The 21,626-nt window shown below is 56.2% G+C and overlaps 1 protein-coding gene across 1 annotated transcript in view; it reads left to right on the plus strand.

Moving 5' to 3' along the window:
* PPP1R16A (protein phosphatase 1 regulatory subunit 16A) overlaps positions 1–19,899 on the plus strand; it is a 28,972-nt gene extending 9,073 nt beyond the window's left edge. Inside the window, 10 exon segments of the mRNA XM_083359703.1 lie at positions 7,519–7,589; positions 10,064–10,209; positions 12,534–12,637; positions 15,018–15,142; positions 15,945–16,070; positions 16,284–16,359; positions 16,995–17,124; positions 17,609–17,762; positions 18,885–19,130; positions 19,132–19,899. Coding sequence (XP_083215829.1) covers positions 7,519–7,589; positions 10,064–10,209; positions 12,534–12,637; positions 15,018–15,142; positions 15,945–16,070; positions 16,284–16,359; positions 16,995–17,124; positions 17,609–17,762; positions 18,885–19,130; positions 19,132–19,455 — 1,502 coding nt within the window. The 3' untranslated portion in view covers positions 19,456–19,899.
* The last annotated feature ends 1,727 nt before the right edge of the window (positions 19,900–21,626 follow it).

Genomic DNA, 21,626 nt, shown 5'->3' on the forward strand with positions numbered 1-21,626 from the left:
CTGTCCCTGCCTTTTCTGCAGGGCCGGTAGCAGGCTGGTACAGAACAGGTTAATTGTTCGCACTGTCAGGAAGTTTCTCCTTAGTTCCAGGTTGCTTCTCTCCTTGACTAGTTTCCCTCCGTTGCTTCTCGTCCTGCTTTGAGGCGCTTTGGAGACTAGCTTGACTCCCTCTTCTTTGGGGCAGCCCCTGAGATACTGGAACAGGGCTATCATGTCCCCCCTCATCCTTCTCTTCCTTAAATTACTAGACATTCCCAATTCCAGCAACTGTTCCTTGTACGATTTAGCCTCCAGTCCCCTGATCCTCTTTGTTGCTCTGATTGCAGACGTCATCTCCCTGTGCCCATCCAGCAAGTCTCTCAGCCACAAACCACAATAAGATGTTGTTACGATTGCACTCATTATATCACCCATATTATCAGCCTTGCCTCTTTTTTTTGTATCCCAACTGGGTTTACTTCATTCATTTTCATTGTTTCTGTCTTGGACCCCAGCATTTAAAGCATTGCTTTCTGTTCGACCCTTCACTGCATCACCCACATTCCTAAATATTATTTACAACATTTTCTTTCTTTGTTTCAACCCCCGATCATTTCATCACTTTTCTCTTCCTGAAGCCATCCTACTTCCACTCTCTCTCTTTTTTCTTTTCTGTTCTTTTTTTCCTTCTCAAGATCCACTCTTCCCGCTGCCAAAGAAACCGGCTGACTCACATTCAGAAGCTCTGATCTTCCTGGTATCCATTTCCAAATCTCTCCGTCTTTCGTCATAAACAATCAGATCTGTCATCCTTTTAGATTGGCATTCCTCCCTTCGCTATGTGTGCGCATGAATGCACTTTAATATTCGAAACAAAGGCCTTTTTCTGTGCGGCTTCTCGTCCGTTCGTTCTTAGGTATCCATAAGCAGCCCAGCCCTGGGTTCTGTATTCCGGTCTTCGTCACATCCATCCAGTCGTGTCACTTAGTAAATAATTCCCCCCTCCCCGCCTCCCGCCCCCGGCCCAGATCTCGTTCACTTACGATGTGGCACAATTTTACCCCTTTTTGAGAAATCCACTTATTTGAAGATTTGTGGTTTCATGTGGATCCAGAATAGATGTGGGGTCCCTGATGACCTTATCTAGTTTGGAGATGAAACATCTGCAAGAAAAACCAAGCTCAGAGAACACCCAGGAGGAGGGAGGGAGGGAGGGAGGGAGGGAGGGAGGGAGGGAAGGAAGGAAGGAAGGAAGGAAGGAAGGAAGGAAGGAAGGAAGGAAGGAAGGAAGGAAGGAAAGAAGGAAGGAAGGCAAGCAGGGAAGAAGGGAGAGGAAGGAAAGGAGGGAGGGAGGGAGGAAGGAAAGAAAGATGGGATGAAAGAAAGCAGAGAGGGAAGGGAAGGAGGGAGAGAGGGACGGAAGGAGAGTAAGGAAAGAAGGAAGGAAGGAAGGAAGGAAGGAAGGAAGGAAGGAAGGAAGGAAGGAAGGAAGGAAGGAAGGTAGATTGGTTGGTTGGTTTCCTCTTTCAGAAATGGAGGTGAGCATCTTGTGTGCTGGCTAGTCTCACCCGGCATCCGGTCTGGCTAACGTGGGGTGGAGCAGTCTGCAGATCAGCACACTGTCTTAGCCCCTGCTGTCAACTATCATCTATCACTTGACAAGTGGCATGAATAAAGCACCAAGCCATCACAGGGTTGCGTTGTTCGGTGAACATGGCAGCTACGTCTCGCTAGCCTGGGTATAGCGTGTCGTGCAAAACCAAGCATCATGTCCCACCTTTGGAGGAGGAACTTGGCTTGCTATTCAAGACGTCACCGTAATGGACGACCACTTGTCTGAAATGGTGTATACCAGGCTCTCCTGCTTGAGCAGGGGTTGGACTAGAAGACCTCCAGGGTCCCTTCCAACTCTGTCCTTCTACTCTCATTCTCCTGAGAGGTAGGCTTGCTCTTCGGAGCTTGCTCCACCTCCACCAGGTGTGTCTGTGGGGCGCTGGCCCCTCCCCTGTGCCGAGGTGGCTTCCTGGCTACCCACCGCGATCCTCCTGTGCCTTTTGCCAGGCTAATTAGCCGGCTAACGTGAGGCTGGGATGGACCACCAGGTTACCCCCCCCTCCCGTCCTGGCAGGAGCTGAGAGGTGATTGGGGTGGGGTGGGCTGAGGCCGCTGCCGGCTGGCTCCTTCCAGAGCCGGCTTTTCTGCTTCTGCAGCCAGGCTGCCTCCCTGTCTCGGAACAATTCGATTCAATTATTTAAAATAAATTTAAAAAGTCATATTAAGCTTTGTCATCTGCATTTTATGTTGTCCTTCCTTTAATTTCTTTGATATTAGTGCAACTCTTGTCCTCCAGCGAGTTGGCCCTGGCGAATTAGAATAGAATAGGAGCTGGGAGGGACCTTGGAGGTCTTCTAGTCCAGCCCCCTGCTTAAGCAGGAGAACCTATACCATCTCAGACAAGGGACTGTCCAGTCTAGTCTCTTCTTAAAGACCTCCAGGGATGGAGCGCCCACGATTTCTGGAGGCAACTTCTGTTCCACTGGTTAATTGTCCTCACTGTCAGGAAGTTTCTCCTTAATTCCAGGTTGATTCTCTCTTTGGTCAGTTTCCAACTGTTCTTTCTTGTCCTTCCCTCTGGTGCTTTGGGGAATAACGTGACCCCCTTCCTGTGCCTTGTGGCAGCCCCTCAAATACTGGAACACCTGCTATCGTGTCTCCCATATTTCTTCTTTTCTTTAGACCGGCCAAACCCAAGTCCTGCAGCCGTTCTTCGTATGTTTTAGCCTCCAGGCCTTGGATCATCTTAGTTGCTCTTCTCTGGACTTTTTCCAAACTCTCAACATCGTTTTTGTGATATGGCAGGGGTCTTCAAACTTGACGGATTTCAACTCCCAGAATTCCTCAACCAGGCACGCTGGCTGAGGAATTCTGGGAGTTGAAGTTCTCCAGAGTAGTCATGGTCCTCCTCTTCCTCCTCCATTAAAAGCAAAAAAAAAAAAAACAAGACTCATAAGGTGGGAAGGAACCTGTCAGGTCTTCAGCTGCAAAGGAAAAGGGGAAAAAAAGGGAAAATGAAGGAGGAATAACACCTACAGGCAGTCCCCCACTTACAACAGTTCGTTTAGTGACTGAAGTCACAACAGCACTGAAAAACGTGACTGAGGGCCATTTTCCACACGTACGGCCGTTGCAGCATCCCCAGGGTCAGGTGATCAAAATTTGGACGCTTGGCAACTGACTCCTATTAATGATGGGTACAGGGTCCCGAGGGTGTGTGTGTGTGTGTGTGTGTGTGTGTGTGTGTGTGTGTGAGTGACGCGATCCCCTTTCGTGACCTTCCAACGGAGGAAGCTAAATTCACTTAACGACCGTGTGACTAACTTGACCGCTGCAGTCTTTCTCTTAACCGCTGTGGCGAGAGAGGTCGTAAAATGGGACAAACAAATTGTCTCCCTCAGCAACAGAAACGTTGGGCTGGATTGTGGCCGTCGGTCGCGGACTGCCTGTTTTCGGAACATTGGCTCGGAGTCACCGATCGCCAATCCCTGTTTCCACGGGCAGAATCTCCTCGGTTTTCCGTACAGGATCTCAGGGCTGGGCTGTGCAGCTGCAGCCTGTTTTTGGGGCCGCAACAGTGCCTCAGCTGAGCGGACAAAATTGCAGGTTTTTGTGCACCCCAAGCTCCCTCCTGCTGCTGCTCCACGCCCTGGGCCAGGGGTAGGCCACCTCGGCTCTTTTAGGACTGGTGGACTTCAACTCCCAGAATTCCTGAGCCAGCCACGCTGAGGGGAAAGGGAGAGGTTTCCAAGCTGAGCCAGGCTGGCTCTGGAATTCTGGGAGTTGAAGTCCACCAGTCATAAAAGGGACATAGTTCCCTCACGCTGGCTGAGGAATTTTGGGAGTTGAAGTCCACCAGTCATGAAGGGGCCATAGTTCCCCCATGCTGGCTGAGGAATTCTGGGAGTTGAAGTCCACAAGTCATAAAACGGACATAGTTTCCCTCATGCTGGCTCAGGAATTCTGGGAGTTGAAGTCCACCAGTCATGAAGGGGCCATAGTTCCCCATGCTGGCTCAGGAATTCTGGGAGTTGAAGTCCACCAGTCATAAAAGGGACATAGTTCCCTCACGCTGGCTGAGGAATTCTGGGAGTTGAAGTCCACGAGTCATGAATGGGCCATAGTTCCCTCATGCTGGCTGAGGAATTCTGGGAGTTAAAGTCCACAAGTCATAAAACGGACATAGTTTCCCTCATGCTGGCTCAGGAATTCTGGGAATTGAAGTCCACCAGTCATGAAGGGGCCATAGTTCCCCCATGCTGGCTGAGGAATTCTGGGAGTTGAAGTCCACAAGTCATAAAAGGGACATAGTTCCCTCTCGCTGGCTGAGGAATTTTGGGAGTTGAAGTCCATGAGTCCTGAAGGGGCTATAGTTCCCCCATGCCGGCTCAGGTCATAAAAGAGCCAAGGTTGCCTACTCCTGCCCTGGGCTGTTACTTCCTTGGCAAAAGGTCTCAGTTTGTTGCGGGTACAACAGACAGTTGTGTCTAAGATTGTGTCTTTGCCTGTTTGTTTATTTTCTCAGTTCAATCCAGGTAAGGTTCCTGGCGTCCTTCCCTGTCAACGCTGACAACCAACAACTACCAGCTAACTCCAGCTGCCCTGGAGCTTCCCTGCAGTTTCAGCTACTTGTAAGGAAGGCAGGCTCGAGTCAAGGTCTCTCACTCTGAGTCAAGGTCAGGGGTGGGCAGGCACGGCCCCTTGATGACTTCAACTCCCAGAATTCCCCAGCCTGCCACGCTCAGGAATTTTGGAAGTTGAACTCCACCGGTAGTGAAGGGGCCATATTTGCCCACCCCTGATCTAGGTGAAAGTTTGGTTTGGGACACTCTTGGGGTTTAACAGAATAACAGACTTGGAAGGGACCCTGCAGGTCATCTAGTCCAACCCCCTGCTCAGGCAGGAAATCCTATCCCATTCCAGACAAATGGGTGTCCAGTCTCTTCTTAAAAGCCTCCAATAATGGAGCACCCACAAAGCTGTTCCACTGATTAATTGTTCTGTTAGGAGGTTTCTCCTTAATTCTAGGTTGCTTCTCTCCTTGATTAGTTTCCATCCATTGCTTCTAGTTCTGCCTTCAGGAGATTTGGAAAATAAGTTGAACACACACACACACACACACACACACACACACACACACACACACACCCCTTTGGGGCAGCCCCTGAGATACTGGAAGACTGCTATCGTGTCCCCCCTGGTCCTTCTCTTCATTAAACTACTAGACAGACCCAATCCCAGCAACCGTTCCTTGTATGTTTTAGCCTCCCGTCCCCTGATCATCTTTGTTGCTCTTCTCTGCCCTCTTTCCAGAATCTCAACCTCTTTTTTACATCGTGGTGACCAAAACTGGGTGCAGTTTTATTCCCAGTGTGGCCTTACCAAGGCCTTGTAAAGCCGTATTAACACTTCACCTAATTTTGATTCAATCCCTACCCCCTAGTTCAGGTGTGGGCCCGACTTGTTCTTGTGCACCACTAGTAAGGATTTTGTCAGGTTCCAGCAGTATAATTGCCCTGGTCTAGATTGAACCATAACAGTCGGGTTTTATTTTGGCATCTAGTTTCTCAAATATTGTGATATGAAACTGGAGATGAATCCACTCCAGATGCCCCCATGACCAACAGAAGATGCAGTGTGCCACCCCTGCAGGGAAGGTTAGAACATAGAATAACAGAGTTGGAAGGGACCTCGGAGGTCTTCTAGTCCAACCCTCTGCTCAATCAGGAGTACCTCCTATACCCGTGGTGGCGAACCTATGGCACGGGTGCCACAGGTGCCACACAGAGCCCCCTCTGTGGGCATGCATGCCGTCGCCCCAGTCCTAGGCCTTCAGATGGGTTTAATAATAATAATAAATAATAATAATAATAATAATAATAATAATAATAATAATAATAATAATAATAATAATAATAATAATAATAAAGTTGGAAGGGACCTTGGAGGTCATCTAGTCCAACCCCCTGCTCAGGCAGGAAACCTTATACCATTTCAGGCAAATGGCTGTCCAGTCTCTTCTTAAAAACCTCCAGTGATGGAGCATTCACAGCTTCTGGAGGCAGGTGGTTCCACTGGTTAGTTGTTCTCACTGTCAGGAAGTTTCTCCTTAGTTCCAGGTTGCTTCTCTCCTTGGTGAGTTTCCATCCGTTGCTTCTTGTCCTGCCTTCAGGGGCTTTGGAGAAGAGCTTGACTCCCTCTTCTTTGGGGCAGCCCCTGAGAGATTGGAACACTGCTATGAAACCTTTGTGCTTTAGGCTTCCGCCGCCATGTGCAAAAAAAAAGGTTCACTCAATCAATCAATTTCAACTTCTCACGGGGAAAAAAAGATCTCGGAAAGTTGGAATTGATTGATTGAACTTTTTAGTCCCACCCAGTCTGCCGTTACCACCGCAGCCACGCCCACCCAATGGGTCACGCCTATCCAATTGGCCACACCCACCCAATGGAACACGCCTACCCTGCACCCAACAATACATAAGTGGGTTTTGGGTTGCAGTTTGGGCACTCGGTCTCTTAAAGGTTCGCCATCACTGCCCTAGGCCATCTCAGACAAGGGGCTGTCCAGTCTCTTCTTGAAAGCCTCCAGTGCTGGAGCACCCACAACGTCCGGAGGCAACTTCCGTTCCACTGGTTAATTGTTCTAACCACCAGGAAATTCCTTCTTAGTTCTAGGTTGCTTCTCTCTTCGGTTAGTTTCCATCCGTTGCTTCTTGTCCTGCCTTCAGGCGCTTTGGAGAATAGCTTGACTCCCTCTTCTTTGGGGCCACCCCTGAGTTATTGGAACAGTGCTATCATGTCACCCCTCACCCTTCTCTTTATTAAACTACACGTACCCAATTCCAGGAACCGTTCCCTATATGTTTTAGCCTCCAGCCCCCCAATCATCTTTGTTGCTCTTCTCTGTACCCTTTCTAGAGTCTCGACATCTTTTTTACATCATGGGGACCAAAACTGGATGCAGTGTTCCAGGTGTGGCCTTACCAAGGCATTGTAAAGTGACCTAAGACCTGTTACTTGCTATTTATATGTACACTGAGAGCTTGTGCTCCAGAGACAAATTCCTTGTGTGTCTGATCACACTTGGCCAATAAAGAACTTTATTCTCTTCTAATTGCATTCCATTCCATCTGTTCTGTTCTCTTCTGTTCCGCTCCACTCCACTCCATTCCATCTGTTCTGTTCTGTTCTATTCCGTTCTATATTCTATATTCTATATTCTATATTCTATATTCTATATTCTATATTCTATATTCTATATTCTATATTCTATATTCTATATTCTATATTCTATATTCTATATTCTATATTCTATTCCATTCCATTCTATATTCTGTTCTGTTCTGTATTCTATGTTCTGTTCTGTTCTGTTCCCTAGTCCAGTCCAAGTCCAGTCTAAATGCTTTGGCTGAATGCTCTTTTCCCGCAGCAGAGGGGGCCTGGCCTGGAGAGCCCCTCACCTGAGACCTCTTTTTCTTTCTACAGTTCAGCAGCTCCTTCAGAGCGGCATCAGCCCCAACCTGTGCAACGAGGACGGACTGACCGCCTTGCACCAGGTGAGCCCAGTGCTTCTTTCGGGCTGTCCTCCCTCCTCCCACCTCCTGGGCCTGAGGACCGGGGTCTTTTCGCTCTCCCCATAGCAGAGCCGCCCCCCCCAGCCCTCCCACAGGTTCCTGCCTGGTGGAGCCCCAGCACCCCGGCCCACAGCCGGAGCCGGAATGGCGGACCTGGAGATCTGGAGGGGGAGGCTGCCTCCTAAGCTGTCAGGTCAGGGCCAGCGGGGGGGTGCTTGGGAATGAGGTGCCGGGGGGGGGCCCTCACGACCGCCTTGCTCAGCAGCGGGCATCTCGTAAGTCAAGGACCGCCTGCAGTTTGCAAATCAGAGCCGGAAAGTCCGTCCTGCAGGCTGGATCCTCCTGGGCCCCTTTTGGCCTCTAACTCGTGTCCCCTCACAGGCAGTCCCCGACTTACAACGGCTCACTTAGCGACTGTTCTAAGTTACAGCGGCACTGAAAAAAGTGACCCACAAGATCGCCTTTTGTGCCCTTCTGGCAAGCAAAGCCGGTGGAGGAGCCAGACTCACTTAGCGACCTTAATGGCCGCAGTGATTCACTTAATAGCCGTGGCAAAGAGAGGTGGCAAAACTCACTCCACAAACGTCTCACTTAGCAACGTAAACTGTGGGCTCAGTTGTTACTCGAGGGCTACCTGTGTTTGACCGAGACCCCCTCCTCGTCCTCCTCCCTCACCTGCCCTCCCCCTGTTCTCTCCCCCTCCCTCCCTTCCGTGGGGAGGCCACGTTGTGGGTCCCCTCCTGGCGTTGCGGAAGTCATCTCGGGAAGAGGGTTGAGCCGCTGCCGCTGCTGCCGCCGCTGCTTCTTCTGCAGGGGCCGAAGGGCCTCCGGGCTCAGCCGGACGCGGGACGGGCCCGAATCCCACCTTTTCCAGGAGCCGCTTTCCCCCTCCCGCTTTGCTCTTTCCCGTTGTGGGGTTGTAAACCTTCCTGGCGGTTCTGCCACTGTGTTCAGTAAATACACAAGGCGGCTCCGAGCGCAAAGTTCAGTCCCCAGAGGGCCCAGACCCACCTTTTCTTCTCTGAGCAGGAGGTCATAGGTAGAACAGCTCGCTTAGTCACTGGAAAAAGTGACTTACGACCATTTTTCACACTTACGACTGTTGCAGCGTCCCCTTTTGGTCACCCGATCAGAATCCAGAGGCTTGGCAACCGGCTCGTATTTATGACGGTTGCGGCGTCCCGGGTGGGGGTGTGTGGTGGTCACGTGGTCCCTATTTGCAACCTTCTGACAAGCAAAGTCAGTTGTTCACTGAACAACTCTGTTACTAACTTAACAACCGCGGTGATTCGCTTAACAACTTAACAAGAAAGGTTGTAAAATGGGGCAAAATTTCCCCAGCAACCATCCCGCTTAGCGACATAAATTTTATAGGCCTGATTGTGGTCATACGTTGAGGACTGCCTGTCTACACCGATGGCAAAGGAGGCTGGGCACCGTCTGCTCATTGGAAAGACCAGCCCAGGAAAGGCAAACTTCTTTTATTCAATTTATTTCCTCCCAAAGCGGCTCCGGGCGGCTGGGGCCCGTTTCGGCGGATCCTCCGGTTGGAGTTTCGCCCCTGTGACGCAATCTCCATCCTGGTTGGCCTTTCGGCCGCAAAAGGCACCAAGCCGTGCTGCGCTGATGGGCCCTGCTGAAGGCGGAGAGCGGGGCCATGGCACGTTAGGCGCAGGGCATCCTCGCTGAGGACCCCTGCCTGGTTTTGCTTTGCGTCAGTCCCTGCGAAATTGGTCTTGAGGTCCAGCCTCTTGCGTGTGGCTGGAGGTCGAGGTGAATTTGTCCTGGCCGTTCAGGTGTGGCCTGAACAGGAAAGCAAAACAGAGGCTCTGCCGCTTTCAAGGCCTCTGAGTCTAGGGAGCCGGATGTTACAGGAGGTCCTCGACGTACGACCACAGTTCTGTTGCTAAGCAAGACCGTTGCTATAGGCACGTCATTAAGCGAATCATTGCAGTTGTAAAGTTAGGAACACGGTTGTTAAGTGAATCTGACTTTGTTGGTCAGAAGGTCACAAAAGGGGTTTGCTGGACCCCGGGATGTCTGAATTTTAATCACGTGACCACGGGGGGATGCTGCAACGGCCGTAAGTGTGAAAAACGGTCCTAGCTCACTTTTTCCAAGGGTCGCTGAATGACTGCCAAGGACCGCCTGTAGCACAGGGGTGTCAAAACTGCATCGTAGCAAAACCGCGCACACATACACACACCCGTTACCGGCAGTGGGGAAAAAGCCGCAATATGTCATGACGCGTCATGAGACGTCGTGAGTGTGACCCTCCTGTTGTAGTGGGAAGCCAGCAAGGCGGATGAGTGGGGAAAGGCTTAGGGGCAGCCGGGGCTGCTCCCCCCTCGGCAGCCTTGCGGCCGTCGGAGGCTTCCTGCCCCAGCCCACGGCCGATGCCTCTTGGGGCGCCCCCGTCTGCCACCCCCAAACAGGCCTTCCTCCCGTCTCCCCAGTGCTGCATTGACAACTACGGGCGGATCGTGGAGCTGCTGCTGGAAGCCGGGGCCGACGCGAACGCCTGCGACAGCGAGCTCTGGACCCCGCTGCACGCCGCCGCCACCTGCGGGCACCTGCCCCTGGTGGGGCTGCTGATTGAGAGGTAGGAGCCGTCCCTTTGAAGGCTGGGGGGGGGGGCCTGGGGGGGTCTTTGAGGGTCTCCGCTGGCTCTTGGAGTCAGGCCGGCCTGGCCCCCGAGGGCCATCATGCCGGGCAGGCACCTCTTGGTGGTGGCTTGGGGTCGTTTCGGCAATTCCATGGATTTTGCGAATAATGCAAAGTTGGCTGGTTTGTTCTTTAGCCGCTGAGTCAGGCAGGAGCCTTTGGCCCAGTTTCTCCCCTCCGCCCACCTTCAGGAAATATTTATGTTTGCATCCCTCCTTTATGAACACCTCAAGGCAGCAGTCAAGCCTGACCTTCCTCCCTCTTCCTGTTTCTCCCCAAACAACAACCCAGTGAGGGGAGATGAGGGGAGAGAGGAGGAATGGCCCAGAGTCACCGGCCGGCTTTCAGGCCTAAGGCAGGACTAGAACTCACCATCTCCTGGCGATTGGCCCAGAGTCACCCAGGTGGCTTTCATGGCTAAGGCGGGACTAGAACTCACTCCCTCACCGCCTGACCACTAGGCCAGGCAACCACCTGGATGAGACCATCCCTTGTCATTAGCACTTGGCACTTAGACTCATATCCCTCTTCAGCCCCCTCTAAGCGGTTGGCAGAGCCAGCCTCTTGCCCCCAACGATCTGAGTCCACCTTGAGCCAGTCAGGATCGAACTCCTGACCGTGGGCAGAGTCAGCCTGCAACGCCGCCTTCTGGCCACTGCGCCACCAGGGCTCCCTAAGCCTTTCCTTTAAGCACTGGGGGTGGTCCTGCTCTCCCCACCGCCCTTTCCTCGCTTGGGGGGGGCACAGAGTCTCTGATATGTCTTCCTCTCGAGTTTAAAAAAGCACACACACACACACACACACACACACACACACACACACACACACACAGCCGCATTCCCTTGGGCAAGGAGAAGAGGGCGCCTGGCTCTTTCCCCCCAGGGCTTTTTAGCCATGTCGGTAGGACTTGCGGCCTTCGCTCTGCGCACGTCATCCCAAAGGACGGGGAGCGTCACAGCCTGTCCCCAGATCTAAGCCCGGGCAGGGGGACGCGTCGTAGGACACTCCCCCCAACGGGGCCATGGCCAAAGAAGTCTGAGCTGCAGAGATTCCCGCGGCTTTTCCTGCCAGCGAGGAAGGGGTCCCTCTTTGGGCAGTGGGGGGAGACCCCGGAGGGAAGGGCAGCGTGATGGCTTTAGAGCAGGGGGTCCGCAACCCCCGGGCCGTGGACCGGTACTGGGTCGTGGCATGCCAGCAACCGGTCCACGCAAACAAGCAAAGCCCCATCCGCGGATGCGGGCAGCACGCAAAATCACCCCCCCCCCGTCCACAGAAAAACCTCTCCCCATGGAACCGGTGCCCCAAAGGTTGGGGGCCTCTGCTTTAGAGTGTTACAAGAGTTCCTTTAGTGAGGAAAGGGACCTAGGACCGTTTTCCAGGACCGTTGCAGCATCCCAGGCTCGTGTGATCGGAACTCAGATGCTCGGCAATTAACTCACACTTACGACGGTTGCAGTGTCCTGGGGTGTGTGTCACGCGATCCCCTTTTGCGGCCTTCCAACAACCAAAGTCAATGGGGAGGCCGGATCCACTTAACAGCGGCATTCCCGATTTAGCCGTTGCCGTGATTCACCTAACAACAGTGGCCAGGAAGGTTGCAACACGGGGGCAAAACTCACTTAACGAAGTGTCTCACTTAGCAACAGAACTTTTTGGGTCCGCTGCCTGCACCGCATTATTGCAGGTATTGCTGTTTTTAAGAAGAGACCAGACAGCCGTTTGTCTGAAATGGCCGTAGGGTCTCCTGCATGAGCAGGGGGGTTGGACTAGATGACCTCCTAGGTCCCTTCCAACGCTGTTATTATTACTGCGGTCTTTGCACTGCGATCTTTACTGCAATCCTGACGTCACAATATGATAGTATTGCGACAATGCGTCATTGCATGATTTTAAATGATTTATCCTGGCAGCAGCATCCTGGTTTGGGCGGGGGGTGGGTGGGTTGTGAGGCGAGACCCCTCCTCCCTGCAGCCTTCTCCCTCTCCTGCTTCCGTCGGCAGATGGCAGAGCCGGCCTTGCCAGTGGCTCCTCTTCCTCGGCCGGCCGGGCCCGGCCCTGGCGCCCAGCAGGGGGAGGGACCAGGCGCCGTCTCAGCCGCCCTGCAGGGGAGGGAGGGAAACCGGACCCCCTGCCAGCCAGCCAGCTCTGGGATCAAAATAGCTCCGGGTGTCCGTTACCCTCGCCCCCCCCAGCGGGCAGCAGGCAGTCTTGGCAGCGGCCAGCGTCACCCGCCTGTCTCCCACCCTCCCCTTTTTCCTCCAGAGGGGCCAACCTGCTTGCCGTCAACTCGGATGGAAACATGCCGTACGACCTGTGTGAGGATGAGGCCTCGCTGGACTACCTGGAAGCAGCCATGGCTGAGCGAGGTGAGGGGGCTTCCTGCCTGGGCTCGGCCTGCCTTGCCCCCCTTTCAAGGGGGAGGAGGGGTCGCCGGGACCCTCCCTGCCTCCCTCCCGCACAGCTGCTCCCGGCCAAGGAGGTTCTGGCTTGGCTGACCTGTCACGAGCCGGGGCTGGGCAGCCTGCAGGGGTGGGGTGGGGGTGTGTGGTGGAGGCAGCGGCCCTTCAGCAGCCCCCCCAGCCCCGAATCTGGACAGAGGCACCACGATGACGGAGGAGGAGAAGCCAAGGGCTCCCCGGGACTCTGAGCTGGCTGCTTTTCTTGCAGACGTTTCATTTCCCAAACCAGGTAACCTCGTCAGGGCTAATAGAGGGTGGGGATTCTCCTGCTTTTTGTACATAAACTTAACTCGTTTGTCTACTGGCTAGTATATGAAAATGAGAGCAAACCTTTCTCCCTCCTAGCACTGAGGATGGTGTCAGCTAGTTTGGGTCACGAGACGTCTGCAAGGAAGCCAGCCCGCTCAGAGAGCACCCAGGACCCCACAGTCCTCCTCCTTCCTCCCCCTCCTCCTCTTCCTCCTTCTCCTCCTCCTCCTCCTCGGAGCCCACTCCCTCCTAGCACTGATTATACGACTTAGTTGGGTCACGAGAAGCGTCTGCAAGGAAGCCAGCCCGCTCAGAGAGCACCCAGGACCCCACAGTCGTCCTTCCTCCCCCTCCTCCTCTTCCTCCTCCTCCTCCTCCTCCTCCTCCATCCTCCTCCTCCTCGGAGCCCACTCTCTCCTAGCACTGATTATACGACCGAGTTGGGTCATGAGACGTCTGCAAAGAAACCAGCCAGCTTTGAGAGCACCCAGGACCCCACAGTCCTCCTCCTTCCTCCCCCTCCTCCTCTTCCTCCTCCTCCTCCTCCTCCTCCTCGGAGCCCACTCTCTCCTAGCACTGATTATACGACTTAGTTGGGTCACGAGACGTCTGCAAGGAAGCCAGCCCGCTCAGAGAGCAGCACCCAGGACCCCGCAGTTCCACCCTGAGCTGCGAATATCCTTCTTTTTTGGAAGAAGCAGCCGCTTCTTGGCCTCCTCGTAAGCAGAGGAGGGCCCCTCTTCTGAGCCCAAAGGGCATCTGCATCAAAACGTGGTCCGTTCTTTGCCCCCCCTCCCTGCCCCCCCCCCAGCCTCCATCCCGGATCTGTGCTTTCCTCCCCTCCCGGGTTCCTTCTCTTGATCTCCTCGGACCCCCTGGAGTCGGGCAGGGCTGGGCTGCTCCGCCGGGGACCCCCAGCCTTGCCTCCTGCCTCCCCCAGGAGAGGCTGCTGCTTGCCTCCCGGCAGGTGCTTCGAAGCCAAGACCCCCCCTCCCCTCCCCTCCCCTCCCCCAGGAGAGCAACCCCGAAGCCAAAGGCCCCAGAAGGAGGAAGGAATAGTTCTCTCTCTCTCTCTCTCTCTCTCTCTCTCTCTCTCTCTCTCTCTCTCTCTCTCTCTCTCTCTCTCTCTCTCTCTCTCTCTCTCTCTGTCTTTCTCTCTTTCTCTCTCTCTCTCTCACACACACACACACACAGAGAGGCAGGAGGCAAGAAGCAGGAATACACCTATGGCTAAACTGGTTCATATTGGTGCTGTTCCACGATGGAGTCCCCAGGACAGGCCCTCAGGGGGGACTCGGCTGCCCTTTCTTCTTGAGGGCCCTGGCCTCTTTGGGGTGGGGGGGCTTGACCTCTGCATCCAGCGGGGGGGGTTCTCGGCCCCCCCCTCCTTGTTGGGCAGCCGGACCCCCCTCCCCCCTCTGTGCTGAACCAAAGCAGGTCAGCCTGCGTCTTTCCTCCTGCCCCAGCCTCCCCCTCTGGCGTTCCCACCCCTTCGCCCCCCCCACTCTTTCTTGGCCCCAGCAGCCCCCCCTTCCCCTAAGTATCCTCTTTGTAGGCCCACAGGGGGTTCTCCATCCTGCAGGTCTGGGTTCAAGAGGCGAGCGGAATTTCCTGGGTTTTCCCTCGAAGACGTTTCCCTTCTCCTCCCAAACGCTTCTCCACTGCTGGGTGAATCCTTCCCGCTCTGAGGAAGCTTCTTGGATGAGCGAGTGAAATGTTTTCAAGGAAAAAAAACCCTCCCGAAGAGCAAAATCAGTGGGGACAACCTCCGTGGGGGGCAGCCTTGGGTCGCCGCCTTGCCCTGGACCAGGAGTCCCCCTGTTTGGGCACTTCGTGACTTGTGGACTTCAACTCCCAGAATTCCTCGGTCGGCGTGGCTGGCTGAGGAGTTCTGGGAGTTGAAGTCCACAAGTCACGAAGTGGCCAAGCTTGGGGACCCCTGCCCTAGACGGCAGAAAGGGGGCAGCTGGAGCCCCGGAGGGGGCCGGCGTGGCTGCTCCCCGCTTTCCCGACTGGCAGCTGCCCTCTCTCCCCTTAGAGATCACACAGGCCAGCATTGAGGAGGCCCGCTCGGCGGTGGAGCGCACCCTGGTGACGGACATCCGGCGGTTGGTGAGAGAAGGGGCTGATCTGAACGCCCCCCTGGACCACAAGGCCACCCTGGTGAGAGGAACCCGGGACCCTGGCAGGACTTTGGGGGTGGAGAAGCCCTCCTGGCTTCCCTTCCTTCCTTCCTTCCTCCCTCATTTGCTACCTCCCTCCTTTTGCATCTCTTTCCTTTCCCATCTCTTCCCTCTCTCCCTCCTTCCCTCCCTCCCTCCCTCTCTCCTTTTGCATCTCTTTCCATCCTTTCCCAGCTCTTTCTTCCCTCCCTCCTTCCCTCCTTCCCTCTCTCCCTCCCTCCCTCTCTCCTTTTGCATCTCTTTCCATCCTTTCCCATCTCTTTCTTCCCTCCCTCCTTCCCTCTCTCCCTCCCTTCCTCTCCTCCCTCCCTCCCTCCCTCCCTCCCTCCCTCCCTTCCTTCCCTCCTTCCTTCCTTCCTTCCTTCCTTCCTTCCTTCCTTCCTTCCTTCCTTCCTCCCTCCCTCCCTCCCTCCCTCCCTCCCTCCCTCCCTCCCTTCCTTCTTTCCTTCCTTCCTTCCTTCCTTCCTTCCTTCCTTCCTTCCTTCCTTCCTTCCTTCCTTCCTTCCTTCCTTCCTTCCTTCCTTCCTCTCCTCCCTCCCTCCCTCCCTCCCTCCCTCCCTCCCTTCCTTCCTTCTGTCCCCAAAGCTTTCTCTGCAAAACATCTGTGCTTTCTTTCCTTCTGAGATGGCGGCCCGATGCGCAGGCCCCCGGGACTCGGCCCGCCCCAGCGTGGCCTTGTGAGGCCCCCCGTGTGGCTCAGGTGAGGCCCGGCCACCTGCCCGCCCGCCCCCGCGCCCCCCGCCCTCCCCAGAGGCTCAGCCTCCCCTTTCCCTGCCCCACAGCTGCACATCGCTTCAGCCAATGGCTACTTGGAGGCTGCCGAGCTCTTGATAGAAAATCAGGCCAGCCTGAGCGCCAGGGACCACGACGGCTGGCAGCCCCTCCATGCCGCCGCTTGCTGGGGCCAGGTGAGTCGCCCCGACGCCCCCTCGGAGCCCTCCCAGGACCCAGCCAGCCCGGGGGGTGGGTGGGGGGGCTCTTTTCAGCAGTTGTGGGTCAGAAGGCTCCACTGGGTCGGTCCAGGCCCCCCATTCTCTGAGGTTGGCTCTCCCCTTCGTGCCCGGCCTGGGGGGCTCCCTCCCCGCCCTTGTCCGGCTGACCCCTTGTCCTGCGGCCGACAGATCCCCTTGGTGGAGCTGCTGGTGGCCCACGGAGCAGATCTCAACGGGAAGTCGGTCTTGGAGGAGAGCCCGCTGGGTGAGCAAGAGGAGAGGGAGGGAGGGGCAGACCTCGGCCTCCCCCCTGGAGCTTCCAGCAGGCTCAGCGGCCCCCCAAGCAGGCCCCTTCATGACTGGTGGACTTCAACTCCCAGAATTCCTGAGCCAGCATGAGGGAAACTATGGCCCCTTCATGACTCGTGGACTAAAACTCCCAGAATTCCTGAGCCGGCATGGGGGAACTATGGCCCCTTCATGACTGGTGGACTTCAACTCCCAGAATTCCTGAGCCAGCATGAGGGAAACTATGGCCCCTTCATGACTGGTGGACTTCAACTCCCAGAATTCCTGAGCCAGCCTGGCTCAGCTTGGAAACCTCTCCCTTTCCCCTCAGCGTGGCTGGCTCAGGAATTCTGGGAGTTGAAGTCCACCAGTCCTAAAAGAGCCGAGGTGGCCTAGCCCTGGCCTAGCCCTGCCTGTTAACATCCAGTCAGTGCATTCAAACGCGTTTAGCCCAATTCGTGTCGACCTCCTGGGTTGAGTAGTCTGCCGTTGGTGGCGGTCTGGACCACGGGCGAAAGGTCCGGAGAAGGCCATTTTCATGCAGGGAGCCCCTCGGGGGCGAAGGGCCTTTGGGGGCCGCACTGAGGCTGCTTCTCTCCCCCCCCCCGCCAGATGTGTGTGCGAACGAAGACGTGCGGGCCAAACTTCTGGAGCTGAAGCACAAGCAGGATGCCGTCATGAAGTCCCACGACAAGCAGAAGTCCCTGCTGCAGCGCCGGACGTCCAGTGCCGGCAGCCGAGGGTGGGCTCCAGGGGCTGGGGGGCTGGGGGGGGATGGTAGCCAGACCGCCTTTGGCCAGAGCAGGCAGGCAGGGAGAGGAGGAGGAGGAGGAGGAGGAGGAGGAGGAGGAGGAGGAGGAGGAGGAGGAGGAGGAAGACTGTGGGGTGCTTGGTCCTCTCTGAGCTTGGCGGTTTTTCCTGGAGACATTTCATTACCCAACTAGGTCAGCGTTTCCCAACCTTAGGAACTTGAAGATGCGTGGACTTCAACTCCCAGAATTCCCCAGCCAGCATAGCTGGCTGGGGAATTCTGGGAGTTGAAGTCCACGCATCTTCAAGTTCCTAAGGTTGGGAAACGCTGAACTAGGTAACACCATCAGTGCTAGAAGCTTGCATAGTGGAGGAGGAGGAGCAGGGAGGGCTCCAAACCCGCGGAGGAGCAGGGCCCGCGCTGGCTTTCCCTCAGTGACCCTCAACCGCGCCTTCTCTCTCTCTCCCCCCCCCAGGAAAGTGGTCAGGCGGGTGAGCGTGACCCAGCGCACCAACCTCTACCGCAAGGAGCACGCCAAGGAGGCCATCGTGTGGCAACGGCGGCGGCAGAGCGAGGGAGAGCCGGAGGAGGAGGAGGATGGACAGGCCGATGGGCAACTCCTAGTCCAGGTGGGAGTCAGAGGCCGGGGGGGGCAGCACCCCCAGACTCAGGCCTTCCCTGCTCCCCCCGCTTTTCTTCCCCCCCCTCAAAAGTCAGAGGGAGGCACGCTGGTTTTTGCAAGAGGGGGCTTTGGGCCTGCATCGCTGGGCAAGCCTCCCCTCCGTCTTGGGGCCTTCACTGACCCGTCAGGGCCCTTTCGTGTACAGGAGTCCTCGGGTTAAGCGACCACAGCGGAGCCCCGAACTTATGTTGCTAAGCGAGACAGTCGTTAAGCGGGTTTTGCCCCGTTTCACGACTTTCCCTGCCGCAGTTGTTAATCGCCGCAGTTGTTCATTTAGCCCCACGGGCGTTAAGTGAAACCGGCTTCCCCCACTGACCTTGCTGGTCAGAAAGTCGCCAAAGGGGATCACGTGATCACTCTGGGACGCTGCATCCGTCATAAGTGCCAGCCGGTTGCCCAGTGGCTGAATTTTGACCACGTGATCCTGGGGGACGCTGCCACGGTCGTAAGGGTGGAAAAAAAGTCATAAATAGCCCTCTTTCGCAGCCCCGTTGTAACTTTGAACAGTCACTGAATGAACTGTTGTGAAGTTGGGGACTGCCTGCAGTTGTCGTTGGCTTCAAATTCCACCAGGTCACACCCGGATTCCCCTCTGGCCCTGCCGTGCCCCCCCCCCCTTAGGTATTTGGAATGGGCCCTGAATGCGAAAGACGCTCGCCCTCCCCAAAATGTGGCTTCCCTGAAACGAGGGGGCATTTCAAGTTAAGGCACTTGAAGCTTTGCTGCTGGGGAAGCGATGGGCAGATCGGGGGGGGGGGCTCCCTTCCTGTCTGGCCTCGGCGCCCCCCCCCCCACTTTTCCTCCTAAGCACCGGCAATCTGTTCCCCCTTTCTGTGGGGAGGGCTGGCCCCCAGGCTCGGAAGCTGCCCTCCATCGATGCTCCTGACGCTTGCGGTGAGCCCCGTGTCTGTGGCATTCCTGGGCGGGGGGAGGGGGGGCTTCTGCTCAGCTTAGACCGGGGTCTTCACGCGTGCCTGACTGAGGAATTCTGGGAGTTGAAGTCCACAAGTCATCAAAAGGCCAAGTTTGAAGACCCCCGGCTTAGACCCTTCCTCTCTGCACCCCACAGGACCCCAGAGCGGAAGCAGGGGGGCCCGAGGAGCGCAACGGCACAGCCCCCCCTCATCCCCCCCACCCCAAGGGCCCGGACCGCGCCTCTTCCTACCCGCCAGCTGCCCAGGGTGACCCGGCGTCCGGCCTCAGCAAGGAGAAGGCCCACCACACCTTAGCGGACCTCAAGCGCCAGCGGGCAGCGGCCAAGCTGCAGCGCCCCCCGATGGAAGAGCTGCCGCCCGGCCCCGGCCAGGCCCCCCCAGCCCCCCCAGGTGGGGCCCAACGCTGCCTCCCTCACAGCAGCCGGCGGAGACCCTCCCCTCCTCAAGCTGGCTGCTCCGGCCGAGGAGAGAGGCCGGCCCAGAAGAGGCCGCTGCTTGCCAGCTGATGTGAGCGGAGAGGCCCACTCCTCACGGGCCGGGCCGGCCCAGCCCTCCGCCCCTCTTCCTTGTGGGAAGAGGCCGGCCCCTGGCGAGCCGAAGCTTTGGGGACGATGTTCTTCCGCTGCCTGTGGAGGCGTGGAGATCTCAGGGAGGGCCGAATGCCCCCACTCAACGGAGCGGGAAGGGACCTTGGAGGTCATCTAGTCCAACCCCCCTGCTCAAGGACTGTGGACAAACGGCTGGGGGTGCAGCTTGGCCTGGCGTCGCTCTTTCGCCGGGCACTGAGGCCCAAGCCGGGCGGTGATGCCCAGGAGGGCTTGGCCGTGGCCGCCAGGAAGAGAGGGCCCGTGGGCCGGTCTGCCTGTGCCCACTGTCCCCTCCGACTGTGTCCCAGCTCACTTCCTTCGGCTGCGGGACGAGCTGAAAGGGGGCCGGCCCAGGTCTGCCCCAGCACCGAGGCAGCTCCGCCCGCAAAACCCCTGGGGATCCCTGGGTGGCAGCAACGAGCCGCTTGGCTTCCCGTTCTTAGCTCCGTTTGGTGACTGTCCGCCTTGTGTAACCCAAAGTCGGTAGCCCTGAGCTGCGAGTCAGTGCGGCTTATCCCACCGGCACCTCCCCAGGCCCCTTCCGCGGCCGGCCAGGGCAAGCCGGAGGGCGGTGGGGAGGGCTGGGGGGGATTGGAGGGGGTGGGAACTGGCAGGTCTTTGGGGCAGCTTCCCCAGCCTCCAAAGGGCCTGGGAATTGATAGCAGGGTGAGTTGAGCTTGGATGAGATGCTCACTGCTTTCCCTTTGTACCCAAGGGCAAGGGGGTTTTGTGTGTGTGTGTGTGTGTGTGTGTGTGTGAGAGAGAGAGAGAGAGAGAGAGAGAGAGAGAGAGAGAGAGAGAGAGAGAGAGAGAATGAGAGAAAGAAAAAGAATGAGAGAGTAAGAGAAAGAAAGGATGAGAAAGAGAATGAAAGAAAAAGAATGAGAGAGAGAATGAGTAAGAGAATGAGAGAGAAAGAGAATGAAAGAAGGAATGAGAAAGAGAATGAGAGAAAGAGAATGAGAAAGAGAGAATGAGAAAGAGAGAGAAAGAGAGAATGAGAAAGAGAGAGAAAGAGAGATGCGTGTATGCCTGTTCTGACTGCTTCCCACCAACCTTACTCTACTTTGTAGAGTTGCAGCAGCTTGAAGAGGCAGATCCTGTGGCATTCCAGGCTTCCGGAGGAGGGAGGATGCTGTGGTTGATCCTGACTTCCTTGGCCTGCGTGCGTGCGTGCGTGCGTGCGTGCGTGCGTGTGTGTGTGTGTGTGTGTGTGTGTGTTTTGTCTCTCCAGGGCAGGTGAATCGCAGAGACCCGCCCTTTCGTACTCTCTCTCGTGCTGAGTGTGCCTGGCTGGCTGTGGGAATCTGCTGCCCTGGCCAGTCCTTTGCAAGCTCCGAATTTCCCCTTTTCTTTTCTTTTCTTTTTTTACCCAACGCTCTTTTGTAAAAAAAATTGGACGGCTGTATTTTTCTAACGGCTCATTTTTAACCCTGCCGGCTTTCCTGTCCCTGGCCAAGCAATAAAGGTCCTTTGGGAACTTGCAACTTTAAGACGGGGCGGGGGGGGGGGGAGGGATTCAACTCCCAGAATTCCCCTGCCAGCACAGGGAGTTGAAGTCCGTTCATCTTAAAAGTTGCCAAATTTGAAAAAAAAACCACAGCTCTAGACTGGGGTGGGGGGAAGGATTTTGACTTAGCTCAAAAATCCCCTTTCTTGCCCCTCTCTGGCTTCACAACCGAAGGTCGAGGGCGGGCAGCGTCCCCTCCCGCTTCAGTGGGGGCTGAATCCCGAAAAGAGGGGGGAGGGGGGATCTAGGCGTCCCAGGATCCAGCCTGGGTCGGTCCCTGAGAACCAGCAGGTTGAGTCTTCCCAGCTTCGGGACTCCGGCCGGTGCCCCCATCCTCTAGCGGGGAGAAACTCCTTGAGGACGGGGGGGGGGCTCCCTCAGGAGTGGGAAAGCTGGGAAGACCGGCCCAGATTGGATCCTGCCACATTATCCTGGGACGCCTAGATCCCCCCTCCCTCCCTCCTGTTTTCAATATTCAGGAACATGGAAAGCCTGATTTCGCAGAGGTTTCCTCCGGCCTTTTGCAAGTGAAGGCTCCCCTCCGGCGTAAAATACTTACACCCTTAGTAGATGTAAAGGTCTCCATTGGGTTCCCCCCCCCCCCGGTTCCCTCTCCCTTCTGCCCTGCAGGCTGTGCGTGTCCGGTTCCTCCCGTCTTTCCTGATCCGTTTTTTTATCCTTCAGACCTCGGACCGTTTTTTGTTGCCCGACTGTGGACTCCCTCAATCTTATCAAATCGTTTTTTCCCCTCCCAGAACTGGACACAAACAGGGCCTGAC

Source organism: Vipera ursinii (assembly GCF_947247035.1).
Source record: "Vipera ursinii genome assembly, chromosome: 3".
In the NCBI taxonomy this organism is placed as follows: Eukaryota; Metazoa; Chordata; class Lepidosauria; order Squamata; family Viperidae; genus Vipera; species Vipera ursinii.